Genomic DNA, 20234 nt, shown 5'->3' with positions numbered 1-20234 from the left:
TGCAGTGGCATGATCTCAGCTCACTGCAACTTCTGCCTCCCGGGCTCAACTGATTCTTGTGCCTCACCCTCCTGAGTAGCTGAGGTTACAGACACGCACCACCATGCCCAGCTAATTTTTGTATTTTTAGTAGAGATGGGGTTTCATCATATTGACCAGGCTGGTCTTGAACTCCCGACCTCAAGTGATCCACCTGCCTCGGTCTCCCAAAGTGCTGGGATTACAGGAGTGAGCCACCATGCCTGGCCTATTATTCCTCATTGTAATAAGGGACCTGTGATATTGAGGGGTTAAAGTACTTGCAGTTTCACTGCTAGTAATCTTGGAGAGCCAAGATCTCAACTCGGGGAACTAGGCCCTTACCCACAACCAAAATGCCTAAGTGAGGCAAGGGTATGGACAGTGCAGTGCTTTGTGCTGGAGCAGCAGGTACCAGGCCTCCAGGAGATGGGTCTCCTTCTCTTCACCATGTAACCTACCAAATAACTTTTGTTTCTCATCCTGCTCCCGAGGAAAGGGCAGTCCCCTCAATGTGCCCTGGTTTGTGCTGCTCCCTCCCTGGTATCCCTGCTTTAGTTGTGGCCACACCAGATGAGTTAGGGGAATTCAGGTGGTGGGAGTGGAAAAATCGGGTTCTTTCGTGGGGAAAGACAAGAGACTCACAGAGGGCACTTCCGCACAGGATGAAAAGTACTGGACAAGACGCAAGAAGAACAACGTGGCGGCTAAACGGTCGCGGGATGCCCGGCGCCTGAAAGAGAATCAGATCACCATCCGGGCGGCCTTCCTGGAGAAGGAGAACACAGCCCTGCGGACGGAGGTGGCCGAGCTACGCAAGGAAGTGGGCAAGTGCAAGACCATCGTGTCCAAGTATGAGACCAAATACGGGCCCTTGTAACCCGTGCCCCCCGCCCGGGCAGGGCACTGCCTGCACCTCAGACCTCTGCCTGGGGGCTCCCTGAAACCCCTCACACGCGTGGAGACTTATGACTCGTCGTGGGCGCATGGCGGCGCACCTGCTGCAGGAGCGGCCACGTCTCAGCTTCATTATACCATGGCCCGCGCACGTGGTGACGTCCCTGGGGGGCCAGTCTCCTCACTGGTGGGGAACGCAAGAGAATGCATAGACGGGTGACTCGGCCTTAGTTTCTATTCTTGGATGTCCCAGTTGAATCGGAAGGGGACCTCTGGAGTACACACCTCTCTCTCCCAGGCGCTCAGGGTCCCTGGACTCTCCCTCAGTCTCCAGCCTGGGCTGCCGAGGGCTATCTCTGCAGAATGAGTTGTGATCATTGTCACCCTATGTCTTCTCAGGTAGCAGGGTGCGTTTCCACTCAAGGTGTGTCTGTCACGCACCTCACCCCCCCCAGACGGTCTGAGTAATACCTGTTCCCATCTTCCTTGGAGGCAGAAGGACACACCAGCTCCTCCGTCAGTGTTGCATGGGTGGCAGGCTGCAGGAGTGGGGTCTCTGCACAGCCTGGGATGGGGCTTGAGGCTGGGGCCTGCAACAGAAGTGCACCCAGCCTTTCTCAGCTCCTGCACCCCTTTTCCCTTATGGCTCTGAGGCCATTGGCTCTCTCTGCATTTCATTGGCTGCGGAGGAGAGACTCCCAGGATGACTGCTCTCTGAGCCCGGAGTGCCAGGGCCAAGGGAGGCCTTTTCATTTCCTTTCCAGGCTACTCAGAGGCCACCTTCTGAAGCTCGTTTGTCCCACTGCACCAGGCCTCTGGGCCTGCTGTTTCTTTCCACCCAGTGTCCAGTCTTGGACCATAGATTTAAAAGGAAAACCCCTCTTACCTAGGAGGCTTGAACTTCCTGGACCCCAGGATTCGCCTTCCTAGTGGTGTTTAGAAAACGCCTCCACAGCCCCTTCCACCATGGGCACGAGAAATGTGGTGTGTGTCTTGAGAAGCTCCTTTTTTCTTGCTCTGCTCACCAGTGTGGCCTGGGCTAGAGTGCACTCTCCCTGGGGGCAGTGAGGGCCTCGCAATTCTTGCTTCAGGATCCCTCCCATGCGAGCTGCCTGGAGGGTGTCAGTAGGGCAAGACACCTAGTCTAGAGTCACCAAGGTCACAGTGCCACTTTTATGGGATAGCAGGCTGTTAGGATGTTTACACAGGCCTAGGGTCCCCTCAGTCTTGGTCCCAGGAGACGGGGCCCACTCGTGAGGTTGGCCATGCTGTGGCTTCTCACAGCTGTGGCCTCCCCTGCCTCACAACGACTCCTTTCTCTTGTGTGGCTGGACTTGCCCTTCTGCTGTGCTCAGAAGATTCACCGAGGAAATTCATGGAAGCCTGTGCTCATTTGGGTCACTGGGGCACCCCTGAGATGGGTGTGTTTATTTGCTCAGGGTGGGCAGCCTGTGGTGAAGAGGAGACAGAGGCGATGGGCATGCTTTGCCCTCCGTAACACTGGCTTTATTTACCGTGGTGGTTCAGAGTCCCGGGCCCCAACTTCTAAAGACTTTTCATAACAGGTGTTAAGACCAAGGTGTGGACCTCACCCCAGGGGAATGCCACGGCCCTTCGGGGACCTCCCACCCACCTCTCCGGGGGACTTGACAAGGGGCCCTGAGGCCAAGGGAGGTCACTCCTCTCCCCAGGCCCCTGACTTTTACTTTGTGGTTCTCTAAAAACCATGTACACACTTTCACTCTATCGTAACCACACAGGGCAGGCGCATCCAGCATGTCAGTGTCCTGCCCCGGGCAGCTCTCCCTCCCGGGCACGCTCCCTCTGGCCTGGTGGATCACCAAGAGGGCGGTTCTCATTTTGTTATTAGTGGAAGAGCCTCGAGCTTAAAAGCTCTTCGTTTTCTTTGCCGGAAAGTATATGGTTTGTGTTTTTGCAGTTTTATTTTTTTAAGGATGGACACTAAATCTTTGGTGTCCATGTTCCGAGCCCAGTGGCTGGGATGGTGGCTCGATGTCTCTCCTCTTTATCCCGCCCTCTGCCTGTTTGGTGCCCTCCCTTCTTTCCCCCAGGCAGTGGGTATCGGGTTCTTTCCCAAAGTGCTTACTTGGAAAGAGTGCGGCTGCTGGACTCTTTTTCGAAATGCCCCTCTGAGTCAGGAGCCTGGTGGGGACAAGATGGAGGATGTCCACAGAGGCTGACCTGTGGGAGAAAAGAAGTGCTCAGGTAAGGTTGTCTCCTCTCCTGTCCTAAAAATCCGTGCTTGCAGGAGAGGGTTCGTGCCTGCTCAGTTTCTCTCAAGGGAATGGGAGTCTCTTGGCTCCCTCCTGGGCCTTCTTCCTCTTGGAGGCTGACTGCTGGAGACTGAGGCTCCTGTGCTTGGATCTTTGACATCTGTAAATCACTGGAGGCTAGAGAAGCTGACTTTACCTTGGCTTTCCGTGGGTTCCGATGGGCTTGGAAATACCATCTAATTCCTAAGCATCCTGTCTAAAGCTTTGTGGCACCCTTAGCGCAACCTCAGAACAGACAAATCATGAATGAGCTGGAACTTTGCAGGAATATTCATATTATAAATGTCTCATGTGATGGAGGAACATGTGCATTTAGAGAGAGGGAGGGTTTTCAAGGTTTATGGCAACTATGTGAAGGACCTGGGTAACTCTTACCCTTGGTCAAAGGAAGAGGTTTGCCTGTCTGGCTTCTGAGGTTGGAGGGGGCACTTAGCAGTGAACCTTAAGTCTGGGTACATGTAACCCTGCTGAGAGGGGCTGTGCAAGCCACTCCTGCGGTCCTCTGGCCTGAGGCAGGGCGGCAGGCACGCAAGCCAGTGGGGGAAAACCCCTCTGAAGCTGGGCAGCCCTCTACCTGGGCCCCGGGAGCTGTGCTCCTTGGAACGCAAAGGGCCGAGGAGCATCTGGTTTTCATGGCAAAGCTCTACCCCAGAGCTCCTTTAACATCTGCTAATTAAGTGCAATAAATTTTTCTAGAAAATGGCAAAGATGACTTCCAGGTGGATATTGCTCTCTTACGGTGTTGGGGATGCCAGAACACCACTTGGTTTTATTTTTCTAAGTGCATGTGATGTGATAGAGTGTGTGGGGCTCTGTGTCCTTCCCTGGGAGCTGGCATTCCAGCGGGCCCCTCTCTTCTTTACCTTTGTTGGGGGAAGGAGGCAAGAGAAAAATCCCTTCTTCCCAGCCAGAGAGGGCAGAAGCAGACCGTAGCCCATTGGCCTTATGTGCGTGTGTGCGTGCGAGTGTGTCACTGCTGGTGGGCCGGAGTGATGTGGTGGGAGGGAAGCTGGGAATGTATCCTTTTCAGACAAAATTAAATATTTTGAAATGAGAATGTTGGGACTGTCTTTTCTGTCCTTCCCCGCACCCCTAATCTCGAGTTTCCTCCCTTGAGTGTTGGCCTAGGAGCTGTAGAGTCAAGCTGGAAAACTATCTCATTAGAATCCACCCCAGACACCCCTTTCATCATAGTCCAGACACTCTTAGCATCTGACCCCAACCACTCGGCCTCAGTTTCCTCATCTATCAGATGGAAGTGATTCTTGCCCTGCTTATATTGAGGAGGGACAGATACCAGACCAGAAGCAGTTGGAACAGATAAAAGTGCTAAACAACTAGAAGACAGACAGGGAGCTGCTTATGACAAGTGTTCTCAAATAGAAAATGCGTGATGGCAGCTCTGTAAAGAAAAGAAAGGGCTGGGCGCAGTGGCTCATGCCTGTAATCCCAGCACTTTGGGAGGCCAAGGCGGACAAACCACAAGGTCAGGAGTTCAAGACCAGCCTGGCCAATATGGTAAACTCCATCTCTACTAAAAATACAAAAAAATTAGCCAGGCGTGGTGGCAGACACCTGTAATCCCATACTTAGGAGGCTGAGGCAGGAGAATCGCTTGAACCCGGGATGCAGAGGTTGCAGTGAGCTGAGACCATGCCACTGCACTCCAGCCTGGGCAACAGAGCGAGACTCCGTCTCAAAAAAAAAAAGGGCAGGCACGGTGGTTCATGCTGGTAATCCAAGCACTTTGGGAGGCCAAGGAAGGCAGATCACTTGAGGTCAGGAGTTTGAGTCCAGCCCGGCCAACATGGTGAATCCCTGTCTCTACTAAGAATACAAAAATTATCTGGGCATGGTGGTGCAGGCCTGTAATCCCAGCCACTTGGGAGGCAGAAGCTGGAGAATTGCTTGAACCTGGGAGGTGGAGGATGCAATGAGCCGAGATTGCGCCACAGCACTCCAGCCTGGGTGATAGAGCGACACTCTGTCTCAAAAAAAAAAACAAAAAAACAAGAAGACTGAAGAGTTGGATCCTTTTGGTGGGACTCCAAGGGTTTTCCTTTTCTCCTGTTCTTTGGCCATAAAACGTTCATTTTTTTTTTTTTTTTTTTTTTTTGGAGACGGAGTCTCGCTCTGTCGCTCAGGCTGGAGCACAGTGGCCAGATCTCAGCTCACTGCAAGCTCCGCCTCCTGGGTTTACGCCATTCTCCTGCCTCAGCTTCCCGAGTAGCTGGGACTACAGGCGCCCGCCACCTCGCCCGGCTAGTTTTTTGTATTTTTTTTTTTTTAGTAGAGACGGGGTTTCACTGTGTTAGCCAGGATGGTCTCGATCTCCTGACCTCGTGATCCGCCCGTCTCGGCCTCCCAAAGTGCTGGGATTACAGGCTTGAGCCACTGCGCCTGGCCCATTTTTTTTTTTTTAAGACAGAGTCTCTCTGTCACCAGGCTGGAGTGCAGTGGCACGACCTCGGCTCCCTGCACCTCTGCCTCCCAGGTTGAAGCGGTTCTCCACCTCAGCCTCCCAAGTAGCTGGGACTACAGGTGCATGCCGCTATGCCTGGCTAATTTTTTTTATTTTCAGTAGAGACAGGGTTTCACCATGTTGGCCAGGCTGGTCTCGAACTCCTGAGTTCCGGCAATCCGCCCACCTCGGCCTCCCAAAGTGCTGGGATTACAGGCATGAGCTACCATGCCCAGCCTGCAAATATTTCTTAAATGTCTATTTTGTATCACCTTTTCCTCCTGCCCTCACAGTCTGCTAGGGAAGACAAACAGATGGAAAAACGTGGAGGATGGCGGGCCAAGGTAAAGGGTGTGGCTGACAAGACTGGGGAGCTGGGAGAGAGACTAACCGTACTGGAGAGGTTAGGGAAGGCCTCTCTGGGTGGCATTTAAGAGGAGACCAGGAGAGTGAATGGCTGTGACTTGTCCCCAAGGTTCACATACAAGTTGGGGTAGAGCCAAGAGGCCTGCGGGTAGCTTCTGATCCTGATCACACACCTCACTACCCGCTGCAGAAACAGCCCAGCCAGATGGCCAAAGAGGCACAAAGAAAGCTTGGAGAGGATCCAGGAGGAAGATGGAACTCTTGACACCTCGGCCTCTTGTCCCTGAGGTTGAGAATAGGGCTCCAAGAAGCCAGGTGAAAAAGCAAAACCTTTGGCCCCAAGGGTCAAATTTTTAGGCAAAGGCTTTACCCAAGCGCTTGTGCACCCCAAATCCATCCCCGTGGTCCATCTGAGCCTAGCCCTGGGCACAGTTAATTGGTCTAGGGGTGAGCATGTGACCCAGTGGGGCCTAAGGATGTCCTTTCTTAGGATTGGTCAACCTGAGCTCTGTTTCTCTCCAGGGATGAACTGTTCTAACCCCATGCGTTTTCTTTTTTTCTTTCTTTCTTCTCCTTCTTTTTTTTTTTTTTTTTTTTTTTTGAGACAGTGTCTTGCTCTGTTACCCAGGCTGGAGTGCAGTGGCACGATCTTGGCTCACTGCCACCTCCACTTTTCCGGTTCAAGCAATTCTCCTCCCTCAGCCTCCCAGGTAGCTAGGATTACAGCTGTGTGCCACCATGCCTGGCTATGTTTTATATTTTCAGTAGAGATGGGGTTTCACCAGGTTGGCCAGGGTGGTCTTGAATTCCTGACCTCAAGTGATCCACCTGCCTCGGCCTCCCAAAGTGCTGGGATTACAGGTGTGAGCCACCATGCCTGGCTATGTTTTGTATTTTCAGTAGAGATGGGGTTTCACCAGGTTGGCCAGGGTGGTCTTGAATTCCTGACCTCAAGTGATCCACCTGTCTCGGCCTCCCAAAGTGCTGGGATTACAGGTGTGAGCCACCACACCTGGCCTCCTCTGTATTTTCTACTCTGCATGCAAGTGTGCTCACTCAAAGCGGAGATCTGTGCAGCCATGGCAGGCACAGGGGCATGGGCTTGAAACATGTCAAAGCTGTGAAATCTCTGTATGCATGGCAGAGCACTGGCTTTAGACTCCAACGGTCCTAGGATCAAATCCTGCCTCCATCACCAATTTGGGGTATGATCATGAGCAAGTCACTTCCCTTCTCTGGGCTTCCAGTTTCTCACTTGTAGAATGGAACACCAGTGGCCAGGCAGTGGCTCACACCTGCAATCCCAGCACTTTAGGAGGCCGAGGCAGGTGGATCACGAGGTCAGGAGTTCGAGACCAGCCTGACCAACATGGAGAAACTCTGTCTCTACTAAAAATACAAAATTAGCCAGGCATGGTGACACATGCTTGTAATCCCAGCTACTCAGGAGGCAGAGGCAGGAGAATTACTTGAACTCAGGAGGCAGAGGTTGAGGTGAGCCAAGATCGTGCCATTGCACTCCAGCCTGGGCAACAAGGGCAAAACTCCATCTCAAAAAAAAAAGAATGGAACACCAGCTTCATAAGACAGTTGTCCCACGAAGATACCTGGAGCAGGGCGAACACTCACCACTCGGCAGCTGCCATCATGGCGATAGGAAGGTACGGACCTACACAGAGACCATCACCTCCAGTCCCAGCAGCTGCTGCCTATCGGGGGATGTCTACCAGCTGGTGTGGGGTGCAGCCAGGGTTAGACCAGCTGTGTGGCCTTGGACAGCTTATCCATTTCCCTGAGCTGTTTCTCTCTCTCTGTCCAGTGAGGATGCGCTACACAGGTCACGTGCGTGCGTGACAGCACATCTCGACCCTTCTCCTTCCCCCCACCCCAGCTCCCTCGAGGACAAATTCCAAAGCTGGACATATGCCCCTTCCTTGACTGCACCCTATTCCCAGACAGCCCTTCACACACTGCCCCGTGGCTGTGCCAGGCTGGCCCAGCTGGCAGCTCCTGACGTCAGCAGCTAATCTGGGCAAGCTGCCAGCCAGAGATAGGGGTGAGCAGCAAAGAAAATCAGAAACAGACTTTAAGATGGGTGCCCCAGCCCCCCAGCCAGCCCTCCGGGAGCTCTCAGCAGCCTCTCACTTCAGCAAATCCTCCCAACCATGCATCCTGATGCCCGGTCCCCTCAGGATTAAGTAAGGGCTGAGCAGGAGGCTTTTATTTTAAGCTGCGGCTCTGTCATCGGGGCACACAGCAAGCCACTGCCTAGCTGTCCCGCAGATTTCTCCACACAGAGCAGTGGGCATCCACTCAGGTCTGGATTCCAGGCTGACTCCAGGAAGTCCAGACTGCAGGGAGGTAGAGGGGATGGCACAAGGGTCAAGGATCAGAGGTAGAGGGGACAGGACAAAGGCCTCAGTCTGTTGCCTCCAGCTGGCCCTCCCTCTTAAGGCACAAGGCCAGGTGCACCATTCCTCACTGTTCTTACGTCTTCCTAGTGTACAGCACGCAGGACGGTGCTATGGTTTGAATGTCTCCCCAGAATGTATGTGTTGGAAACTTAATCCCCAATGCAATAGTGTTGGGAGGTGGGGCTTAATGGAAGGTGTTTAGGTCATAAGGCCTCCACCCTCACGAATGGATATAAAAGAGCTTGAGGTGGCCAGGTGCAGTGGCTCATGCCTGTAATCCCAGCACTTTGGGAGGCTAAGGCGGCGGGGGGGGGGGGGGGGGGATCACTTGAGGTTGGGAGTTCGAGACCAGCCTGACCAACATGGAGAAAGCCCGTCTCTACTAAAAAGATAAAAATGAGCTGGACATGGTGGCGCACGTCTGTAACCCCGGCTACTTGGGAGACTGAGGCAGGCAGGAGAATCGCTGGGGAGCTACTTGGGAGGCTGAGGCAGAGGTTGTGGTGAGCCAAGATCGGGCCATTGTACTTCAGCCTGGCCAAGAAGATTGAAACTCCATCTTTAAAAAAAAGAGCTTGAGGCCGGGCGCCGTGGCTCAAGCCTGTAATCCCAGCACTTTGGGAGGCCGAGGCGGGCGGATCACGAGGTCAGGAGATCGAGACCATCCTGGATAACATGGTGAAACCCCGTCTCTACTAAAAATACAAGAAAATTAGCCGGGCGTGGTGGCGGGCGCCTGTGGTCCCAGCTACTTGGGAGGCTGAGGCAGGAGAATGGCGTGAACCCGGGGGGGCGGAGCTTGCAGTGAGCCGAGATCGTGCCACTGCACTCCAGCCTGGGGCACAGAGCAAGACTCCATCTCAAAAAAAAAAACTTGAAGCTGCAAATTCAAGCTCTTGCTCCCTCTCACCATGGGATGCCTTCTGCCACGTTATGACACAGCAAGAGGGCCCTCACTAGATGCAGCCCTCGATCTTGGGCTTCCCAGCTTCCTGAGTTATAAGAAATAAATCTCTTTTCTTACAAATTATCCAGTCTCAAGTATTCTGTCACACCAGCACAAAATGGGGCTGGGTGCAGTGGCTCATGCCTGTAATCCCAGCACTTTGGGAGGCTAAGGCAGGCAGATCATCTGAGGTCAGGAGTTCGAGACCAGCCTTGCCAACATGGTGAAACCCTGTCCCTACAAAAATACAAAAATTAGCTGGGCGTGGTGGCAGGCACCTGTAATCCCAGCTACTCGGGAGGCTGAGACTGAAGAATCGCTGGATCCCAGGAGGCAGAAGTTGCAATGAGCCGAGATCACGCCATTGCACTCCAGCCTGGGTGACAAGAGCGAAACTAAAAAAGAAAAATTGGCCGGGCGCGGTGGCTCAAGCCTGTAATCCCAGCACTTTGGGAGGCCGAGACGGGCGGATCACGAGGTCAGGAGATCGAGACCATCCTGGCTAACACGGTGAAACCCCGTCTCTACTAAAAAAATACAAAAAACTAGCCGGGCAAGGTGGCGGGCGCCTGTAGTCCCAGCTACTCGGGAGGCTGAGGCAGGAGAATGGCGTAAACCCTGGAGGCAGAGCTTGCAGCGAGCTGAGATCCGGCCACTGCACTCCAGTCCGGGCGACAGAGCGAGACTCCGCCTCAAAAAAAAAAAAATTATTTCCTGTAGAGACAGGGTCTTACTATATGGCCCAGGCTGGCCTCAAACTCTTGGCCTCAAGTGATCCTCTTACTTTGGCCTCCCAAAGTGCTGAGATTACAGAGGTGAGCCACCGAGCCTTGCCTTTCTTCCTCTCTACCCTTGGCACTCAAGTCTAGTTCTTTAACCCATTTGCTCCTCCTGGGTCTCCCCAACTCCTTCCTGTCTCAGAGCCATTGCACTTGCTGTTCCTTCTGCCTGGAGTGCATGCCCCCACATCTCCTCAGCCTCGCTGTGTTCTCAGTGCCTGGCCTGCCCATGCGCAGCACACAGTGGCTACTCCCCAAATATACCTGCTGACCCGGCTGTGGAGAGGATGACAACACGAGTCGGGTGTGGCAGGGGTGCTGTATCACCACCAGGTGGCGCTGCAGACACGCCCTGGGCGGTGACCTCGGGTCCAGCCTCCAGATCTGTCCTCTCAGCAAAGCCTCCAGGGCCCTCCGTGCCAGGCAGTGCTGTGGGCACCAGCTGACTCGGCCGCCGCCCCTCCTGCCCTCCAATGGCCACTGGTGTACGTGGTCCAAGGGCGTGCACAGAAGCCTGGGAGGAAGGGAGGGCTGGCTGCTACCCAGAGCCTGTGCTTCTAGGCTCTTTCTGGGGAGGGAGGGGATGTCCAGGGAGTGGGGTGGGAACAGTAGCTCAGCCAGAGCCAGTAATCTGGGATGAGGGGTTCTGCAGAGGCGTCGGACTTGGAGTCTATCTGCTGTCTGAATTTGTATCCCACCACCCGCAGTCCTCCATATGCCTTTGACAAGCCTGGCTCTGAGCCTCAGTTTCCCCATCTGTCAAAAAGAGAGAATAGACTGGGCACAGTGGCACTTTCGGAGGCCAAGGTGAGCGGATCACTTGAGCTCAGGAATTCGAGACCATCCTGGCCAATATGGTGAAACCCCATCTCTACTAAAAATGCAAAAAAATTAGGGCCAGGCGTAGTGGTTCATGCCTGTAATCCCAGCACTTTGGGAGGCTGAGGCAGGTGGATCACGAGGTTAGGAGTTCAAGACTAGCCTGGTCAAGATGGTAAAACCCCATCTCTACTAAAAATGCAAAAATTAGGCAGGCATGGTGGCGCACACCTGTAATTCCATCTACTTGGGAGGCAGAGAATTGCTTAAACCTGGGAGGCAGAGATTTCAGTGAGCCAAGATCATGCCACTGCACTCCAGCCTGGGCGACAGAGTGAGACTCCATCTCAAAAACAAAACAAAACAAAACAAAACAAAACAAAAACAATAAATAAAAAAAAATTAGCCAGGTGTGGTGGCAAGCACCTGTAGTCCCAGCTACTCCGGAGGCTGAGGCAGGAGAATCACCTGAGCCTGGGAGGCAGAGGCTGCAGTGAGCCGAAATTGTGCCACTGCACTCCAGCCTAGGCAACAGAGCAAGACTCTGGCTCAAAAATAAAAATTAAAAAAGTGGGCCAAGCATGGTGGCTCACACCTGTAATCCCAGCACTTTGGGAGGCCGAGGCAGGCAGATTACGAGGTCAGGAGATCGAGACCATCCTGGCGAACACGGTGAAACCCCGTCTCTACTAAAAATAAAAAATAAATAAATAAATAAATAAATAATAGCGCCTGTAGTCCCAGCTACTCCGGAGGCTGAGGCAGGAGATTGGCGTGAACCCGGGAGGCGGAGCTCACAGTGAGCTGAGATTGTACCACTGCACTCCATACTAGGGGACAGAGTGAGACTCTGTCTCAGTAAATAAATAAATGTTAAATTTTTTAAAAAAGTAAATAAAAGCAAAGAATGAATGTGGGCAAGAACTGGAACCCCACGGGGTGCACGGAGCAGGCCTGCCGTATCAGGATAAGGCCAAGGAAGGAGCTTTTTCAGGGGCCTCCTCGAGTAGGGGTGGTGTCCAGGTACCATGTGTGTGGGTTGGGGAAAAGGCGGGTGGACAGGAAACCAGGGGCCCCTGGGGCCTCAGCACTGCCTTTTCAAGTGAGGCGCGATCTCTGGGGCCTCCCCTTCCCTGAGGCCCAGAGCCTGAGTTGCCCGAGTGCCTGTGTCTGACTGTGTGTACAACTGTGTCTATGTGTATCTGTGTCTGTTCCTGGGTATATGTGTGTGTGTCCAACTGTGTCTGGCAGGGTTAGAGTATGTGTGCACAAATGGGTCTGTGTGTATCCTCACCAGGGACCCTCTCAACTTGACCGAGGAGAACCGGGAATCCCAGGGCACCAGGAGGTTTCATATTCATGCCAGGAGGGGCCCACAGGGCCTGGGGCAGCTTCTCAGTTGGCATCTGAGGCAGTGCCCTGTGAAGGCTCTGGGGCACCCTGCTTCTGTTCCAGCCCCCTCACCCCCATCCCCAGTCCCTGGTAACTGGATTTTCTCTCTCCATCTCTCCCCTGGAAGGACCCAGTGCTTCCTGTTTGCATGAGATTTACATACATTTGGATTTAGATCCCTGCTTCCCTGAAGTGTACAGCATTATTCTCACTCCTGCCAGAGTAGTCAAGGAGGCTGTGGACTTCCTTAGCGGAAGGGGGTCCAGGGATTAAGCTGGAGGGGCCCAATCTCCAGCCTCCCCTCTTCCCTATACAGAGTCAGCCTGGTTCTTTTCCTGCTAGAGATATGTGATTAATTAATTCATTAATTTATTTTTTGAGAGTGTTTCATTCTGTCACCCAGGCTGGAGTGCAGTGGTGTGATCTTGGCTCCCTGCAACCTCCGCCTCCTGGGTTCAAGTGATTCTCCTGCCTTAACCTCTCAAGTACCTGGGATTACAGGTGCACACCACCACACCCAGCTACTTTTTGTATTTTTAGTGGAGATGGGGTTTCACCATGTCGGCCAGGCTGGTCTCGAACTCCTGACCTCAAGTGATCTGCCCGCCTCAGCCTCCCAAAGTGCTGAGATAACAGGTGTGAGCCACCACATCTGGTCATGTAATTATTGAGCACTTGCTGTGTGTCAGTTTTTTTTATTGTTATTATTTTTTGAGACAGAGTCTTGCTCTGTTGTCCAGGCTGGAGTGCAGTGGCACAATCTCGGCTCTCAGCTCACTACAACCTCTGCCTCCCAGGTTCAAGTGATTCTCCTCCCTCAGCCTCCTCAATAGCTGGGATTACAGGTGCACGCCATCACCCCCGGCTAATTTTTGTATTTTTAATAGAGATGGGGTTTCATCATGTTGGCCAGGCTGGTCGTGAACTCCTGACATAAAGCAACCCACCTTCCTCTGCCTCCCAAAGCACTGGGATTTACAGGCGAGAGCCACCACGCCTGGCTAAATATAGATATATCGTTTTCAATTGAGATGAGGGTCTCCCTATGTTGCCCAGGCTGGTCTCAAACTCCTGGGCTCAAGCAATCCTCCCACCTCAGCCTCCCAAAGTGCTGGGATTACAGGCATGAGCTACCGTGCCAGGACAGCAGATGCTTTCTGTACACATTCATTTCATCCTCACAACAGCCCTTTACAGTATCTTTTTTTTTTTTTTTTTTTTTTTTTCTGAGACGGAGTCTCGCTCTGTCGCCCAGGCTGGAGTGCAGTGGCCGGATCTCAGCTCACTGCAAGCTCTGCCTCCCGGGTTTACGCCATTCTCCTGCCTCAGCCTCCCGAGTAGCTGGGACTACAGGCGCCCGCCACCTCGCCCGGCTAGTTTTTTGTATTTTTTTAGTAGAGACGGGGTTTCACCATGTTAGCCAGGATGGTCTCGATCTCTTGACCTCGTGATCCGCCCGTCTCGGCCTCCCAAAGTGCTGGGATTACAGGCTTGAGCCACCGCGCCCGGCCTACAGTATCTTTACACCCATTTTACAGATAAGAAAACTGAGGTTCAGAGCAATTAAGTGACTTGGTTGAGACCACCCAGTAAGCAGGATTTGAACCCAGCTCTGGTGAACTTTCTGCTGACACAGCTGGAGTGTGGGCATAGTAAGTGGGCCTAGGCACTTTCTTTCTTGGCTCCTGCCCTTGAGTAACAAACCTGGCTCTTGTTCTTTTGACTCAAGGGTCACTATGTTCCCTGGGGAGATAAGAGTAGTGGTAGTGGTGGTGGTGGTAGCAGACTTTTTTTTTTTTTTATTTTTAGTAGAGACAGGGTTTCACCACATTGGCCAGGCTGGTCTTGAACTCCTGGCCTTGTGATCCACCTGCCTCAGCCTCCCAAAGCACAGGGATTACAGGCATGAGCCACCGCGCCCAGTCTGCTAAGTGCTTTTCAAGCATTTTTTTCAGTCTTTCCCACAACTCTTTGTGAGTTACATCTTATCACAAATCCCATTTTACAGGTGAGAAAACTGGGGCACAGAGAGGTGGAGTGAGTAGCCCAAGATGACACAGCTAAGAAATGTTACAAGCAGACTCAAACTGAGATCTATCTGGGTCCAGAGTCTGTGCTTTTGTTCTCTGTGTTGCACTGAACTGAACTATCAAGAAATGGAAATTCTAGCCGGGCACGGTGGCTCACGCTCATAATCCTAGCACTTTGGGAGGCTGAGGCATGCGAATTATCTCCTGAGCTCAGGAGTTCGAGACCACGCTGGACAACATAGTGAAATCTCTTCTCTGCTAAAACACAAAAAATTAGTCAGGTATGGTGGCAGGCACCTGTAGTCCCAGCTACTCAGGAGGCCGAGGCACGAGAATTGCTTGGACTTGGGAGGTGGATGTTGCAGTGGGCTGAACTGAGATTGTGTTACTGCACTCCGACCTGGGCAACAGAGTGAGACTCCGTCTCAAAATAAAATAAAATAAAATAAAAGAGGACTGCCAACCTGGCTGGCTGGGCTGGGCTGTGCAATGTAAGTTAATCTCACCTCTCGTGGGGCTGGAGGATAGACACACCCTGGATTCTAGCCACTGCCACTGCCTGGGTCACTCCTCCCCTTTGAGCTTCAGTTTCCCATTTTTTTGTTTTGTTTTGTTTTGTTTTGTTTTTGAGACGGAGTCTCACTCTATCGCCCAATCCGAAGCGCAGTGCAGGGTCAGGCACCGTGGCTCATGCCTGTAATCCCAGCACTTTGGGAGACCAAGGTGGGCGGATCACGAGGTCAGGAGATCGAGACCATCCTGGCTACACGGTGAAACCCCGTCTCTACTAAAAATACAAAAAATAAGCGGGGTGTGGTGGTGGGAGCCTGTAGTCCCAGCTACTCAGGAGGCTGAGGCAGGAGAATGGCGTGAACTCAGGAAGCGGAGCTTGCAGTGAGCTGAGATTGCGACACTGAATTCCAGCCTGGGCAACAGAGTCAGACACAGTCTGAAAAAAAAAAAAAAAAAAAGAGGATTCAGGGCTGGAAGTGGTGGCTCACGCCTGTAATCCCAGCACTTTTGGAAGCCGAGTCAGGCAGATCACCTGAGGTCAGGAATTCGAGACCAGCCTGGCCAACATGGTGAAACCCCATCTCTACTAAAAATACAAAAATTAGCCAGGCATAGTGGCTAATCCAAGTGACTTGGGAGGCTGAGGCAGGAGAATCACTTGAACTGGGAGGTGGAGGTTGCAGTGAGCCGAGATAGTACCACTGCACTCCAGCTTGGGCAACAAAAGCACAACTCCGTCTCAAAAAAAAAAAAAAAAAGAAAAAAGAAAAGAAAAGAAAAGAGGATTCTGGTCCTCTGATCCTTGCCCAGCTTCCCAGGGCAGCTATGAGGATAGAAGAGTCAAGTCTGCCATTTTCTTTTTTTTTTTTTTTTTTGAGAAGGAGTCTTGCTCTGTCGCCCGGGCTGGAGTGCAGTGGCCAGATCTCAGCTCACTGCAAGCTCCGCCTCCCGGGTTCACGCCATTCTCCTGCCTCAGCCTCCCAAGTAGCTGGGACTACAGGCGCCCGCCACGTTGCTCGGCTAGTTTTTTGTATTTTTAGTAGAGATGGGGTTTCATTGTGTTGGCCAGGATGGTCTCGATCTCCTGACCTCGTGATCCGCCCGTCTCGGCCTCCCAAAGTGCTGGGATTACAGGCTTGAGCCACCGCGCCCGGCCAAGGCTGCCATTTTCAAATGGTGTTTTGCAGTAGAGTATCATTTTCACCCATAATCTTATCCAGAAGGCCAACATATGAAACACATAAAATGGGTGTTTCATCAGCATAAATTTCTTTTTTTTTCTTTTTCTTTTTTTTTTTTTTTTTTTTGAGACAGAGTCTCGGTCTGTCACCCAGGCTGGAGTGCTGTGGCCGGATCTCAGCTCACTGCAAGCTCCGCCTCCCGGGTTCACGCCATTCTCCTGCCTCAGCCTCCCGGGTAGCTGGGACTACAGGCACTGCCACGTCGTCCGGCTAGTTTTTTTTGTAGTTTTTAGTAGAGACGGGGTTTCACCGTGTTAGCCAGGATGGTCTCGATCTCCTGACCTCATGATCCGCCCGTCTCGGCCTCCCAAAGTGCTGGGATTACAGGCTTGAGCCACCGCGCCCGGCCTCATCAGCATAAATTTCTAAGCTGAAGATGGGGACAGATCATTAGTCTAAAGTCACTCTAGAGGGTAAGTGTGTAACATCTGTGATGGACACACACCCTGCCCAGGGTGTGGGTGAGGGCCAGGGTACTGCTGGGAGCTACCCCAGCACCCAGTCTATCTCTGCAGTTGTCTGTATTGCATATCATCAAGAAAGAGTTGAAGCTTCCAGACAAAAAGCTGCTTTTAAAAAATGAATCCAAAGCAAACTTTGGTGACAACTCCAAGGCCCAGACAGGGGCTCCAAGTGTTCGTACAGCCCATCTGATGATTCTCGCCCTCCTGTCATCTGGGCTTCAGACTCCCTCTTGGGGACACAAGGCAGCTGGGGTCCACATCCAGGGGCCCATCTGTTTAGTTCTGCAGATCCAAATCCAATGGCCAAGATCACTTGGCCAGTGACCTGGCTCCCCACAACCTCTCAGAAGCCTGAGGGCTGCAGGCTGGGCAACAGAGTGTGTGTGGAGAGGCTTTCAAGGACCAGCCTGGGGCTCAGCTGGGATGTGGGAAGCAGGGCAGGTAGGGTGAGATGGGGTAGGATGGGTGAGGGGTAGGGAGCTGGCCAAGGCCTAGGAGTTTAAAAATAAATCCTGTAGGCCTGGTGACATCACTGGAGCACAGGATGTCCCTGGCAGGGGCTGGGAGTGGCAGAGGGGACACAACAGGGGGTAGGGCAGAGAGGGTCCTGATCCATCTGTTCGGTTTCTGGGATTGTGTGTGTGTGTGTGTGTGAGTGACAGAGTCTTGCCCTGTTGTCCAGGCTCACTGCAACCTCTGCTTCCTGGGTTCAAGCCATTCTCTTGCCTCAGCCTCTGAGTAGCTGGGATTACAGGTGCGCGCCACCACGCCTGGCTAAATTTTTGTATTTTTAGTAGAAATGGGGTTTTGCTGTGTTGGCGAGGCTGATCTCAAACTCCTGGCCTCAACTGATCTGCAAGTCTCGGCCTCCCAAAATGCTGGGATTACAGGCGTAAGCCACCGTGCCTGGCCCCCTTTGTGTTTAGAGAGACCAGGCCTGTGTTGTCCTGGAGCAGAGGGGCTGCCAGGGCCCTCTCCCCACTAGACACTTGGGAGCATTCCATATTGCATCTGTGAAAACTGAGGCCCAGAGAGGCTGTGACTTGCCTGAGCCTCCGCTTTCAGAGAATTGGCAGCTTCAGGACTCCAGCCAGCAGTGCCGGCCTCTCCTGAAGGCATGGTCAGGAGGACCACTGGGGAGAAGGCTTGACCGGATGAGGGTTGAGGGATGCACCAATTGAGCCAATGCCTAGCAAGGTACTGACAGGGGCTGTGCAGCATACAAGCCCCTCCCACCTGACCATTGCCTCTGTGCCTCACTCACCATGTGGAGGGACTGGACAGGGATTAGTGCTGCCCCTATTTTACCGAAGAGAAAACCAAGACCCAAGGGGACAAAGTGGCTTGCTCCAGGCCACACAGCAAGCACATCATGCCCAGCTAGAATAGGGTCTGGTCTCTTCTGACAGTCCCCAGCTTAGCTGCTGATAGAGAAGCAGGTCCACAGCTGAGGTAGAGTCAGGGTGGGGGAAGAGGGGTTGCCATGGAGATACAGGGATGGGGCGGGAGGGAGCCCTGTGCCTCTGCTCTTCTGGCCTCCTTCAGGTCCCTCCTACTCCTCACCCCTCCTCCACAGGGCTCACACTCTTTCTGCACTGTGGACAAAGTCCGGCCTCCTTGCCCAGCCAAGGCTCTCTGGGCACATCAAGCCTCATCTCCCACCAAACCAACACACTCTAAGCTCACCAAAGAGCTCACAGATCCCTACAGCGATTGCTATTTCAGGCCTCTGAGCAGCAGAACAAGCTGTTCCCTCTGCTGGGGATGCCCCTCCCGAATCTTCTGGGGTAACTCCTCTTCATCCTTCAAAATTCAGCTCTGAGCCCTCACCGCTCCATCAGACCTCCATCATGATTGTGATTGCGATTGTGGTATGTTTGCTGCCTGCCCCTCTTCCTGTATCAACTCTATTAGGGCAGGAAGTGTGTTTTATTCATCTTTTCATGCCTAGTGTTTAGGGCCTGGATAGAGGAATTAAACTGAGTCCTGATTTTTCTGTATCCTCCTCACCAGGGACTTTGTCCAAGTCACATCCCCTCTCTGAGCCTTGATTTTTATTTATTATTACTATTTTGAGGTAGGGTCTCACTCTTGTTGCCTAGGCTGGAGTGCAGTGGTGCAATCTTGGCTCACTGCAGCCTCCACCACCCGGGTTCAGGTGATTCTCCTGCCTCAGCCTCCCGAGTAGCTGGGACTACAGGCATGTGCCACCATGGCCGGCTAATTTTTTGTATTTTTAGTAGAGGCGGAGTTTTGCTATGTTGGCCAGGCTGGTCTCAAACTCCTGGACTCAAAGCAATCTGCCTGCCTCAACCTCCCAGAGTGCTGGGATTACAGTTGTGAGCCACTGTGCCCGGCCTCACTCTCTGAGCCTTTAAAATGGGGACAATAAGGCCCATTTTGCACGGTTGCTGGAGGACAGGGTCCAATACATCCCTTAGCAGGCAGTAAAGGATACCTGTACGGGTGGGCGTGGTGCTCCGAGGTCATGATCAGGACATTCTCTGACCAAGGCTCCCAGTTCATCCTCATCTGCCCTGTCTTTCCATCCTGCCCCATCAAATCAAGGCTGCCGCAGTCCCCACCTGCACCTGCCATCACCTGCTGTCAGCTAGCTCTCTTCCCTAAAACCCTCCCTGCTCTCAAATCATCTCAAAGCTTAGAAGGTAGATTAGAAGGTAGAGCACATTTCAAATGCAGAGGCCCAGGCCCCATTCCCAAGAGGCCTGGTGTGGAACCCCGGAATTAACTTTGCTCAGCAGCTTCCCCGTGGCCATGCCCCTGCTGTAGGGGAGCCTCCTGGGGCGACATGGAAGTGCCCGATGATGTCCTAACCTGGGGAAGAAGGGAGAGCAAATGCCATGTGGTGGCATGTGGGTGGCCATGACCTCAGGTGGCAGCTACCTCCTGTCCTCTGTTGCTTTCCCAAGGGTGAGGCAATCCAGCCTGGACCAGGGGCCTCCTCAGTCCTGGGCAGCAGGCGGCTGGGCCGGTGGCTTCCTCCCTTGGCCTCGCACTTGAGCGCCGGCTGTGTGCAACTGGGCCGCGGCCATCTCTCCACTGAGCTCTGTCTGCGGAGACACAGAGGGGGACATAAATAACACCCAGCCTCGGCCAGGCACGGTGGCTCACGCCTGTAACCCCAGCACTTTGGGAGGCTGAGGTGGGCAGATCACCTGAAATCAGGAGTTCGAGACCAGCCTGACCAACATGGAGAAACCTTGTCTCTACTGAAAATACAAAATTAGCCGGGCGTGGTGGCGCATGCCTGTAATTCACAGCTACTCGGGAGGCTGGGGCAGGTGAATCGCTTGAATCCGGGAGGCAGAGGTTGGCGGTGAGCCGAGGTCGCGCCATTTCTCTCCAGCCTGTGCAACAAGAGCGAAACTCCGTCTCAAAAATAAAAACAATAAAAATAACACCCAGCCTTGAGGTAGGGCGGGTGGGGGGGCCGCCGCGGGGCCTCGGGGGCAGAAGACGCGCTCAATGGGGAAGAGCTTGCGGCCGGCCCCGGGGCGGAAGTCCCTCGTGGAGGTGAAGTCCCAGAAGGAGGAGGAAGACAAGGAGGAGAAGGAAGAGGGTTCAGCGGTCTCGAAGCTG

At 53.2% G+C, this 20234-nt stretch overlaps 1 protein-coding gene and 1 long non-coding RNA gene across 3 annotated transcripts in view; one reads left to right on the top strand and one right to left on the bottom strand.

The window, feature by feature from the left end:
- TEF (TEF transcription factor, PAR bZIP family member) overlaps positions 1–4266 on the top strand; it is a 31553-nt gene extending 27287 nt beyond the window's left edge. For both annotated transcript variants that reach the window (XM_033233815.1, XM_033233814.1), the window contains exon 4: positions 683–4266. In XM_033233815.1, the coding sequence (XP_033089706.1) occupies positions 683–898 (216 nt within the window). In that variant the 3' untranslated portion in view covers positions 899–4266. The remainder of the gene's footprint in view (positions 1–682) is intronic.
- LOC117096421 lies at positions 2998–19854 on the bottom strand. The gene is made up of 3 exons (XR_004442479.1): positions 19811–19854; positions 19539–19705; positions 2998–3117 (listed from the first exon to the last, which is right to left on the bottom strand). It is a non-coding gene; the product is annotated as an uncharacterized LOC117096421 (long non-coding RNA).
- Positions 19855–20234: the final 380 nt, after the last annotated feature.

This window comes from Trachypithecus francoisi, unplaced genomic scaffold (assembly GCF_009764315.1).
Source record: "Trachypithecus francoisi isolate TF-2019V2 unplaced genomic scaffold, Tfra_2.0 Lachesis_group14, whole genome shotgun sequence".
Taxonomy (NCBI): domain Eukaryota; kingdom Metazoa; phylum Chordata; class Mammalia; order Primates; family Cercopithecidae; genus Trachypithecus; species Trachypithecus francoisi.
This window is presented reverse-complemented; position numbering and strand designations above follow the sequence as displayed.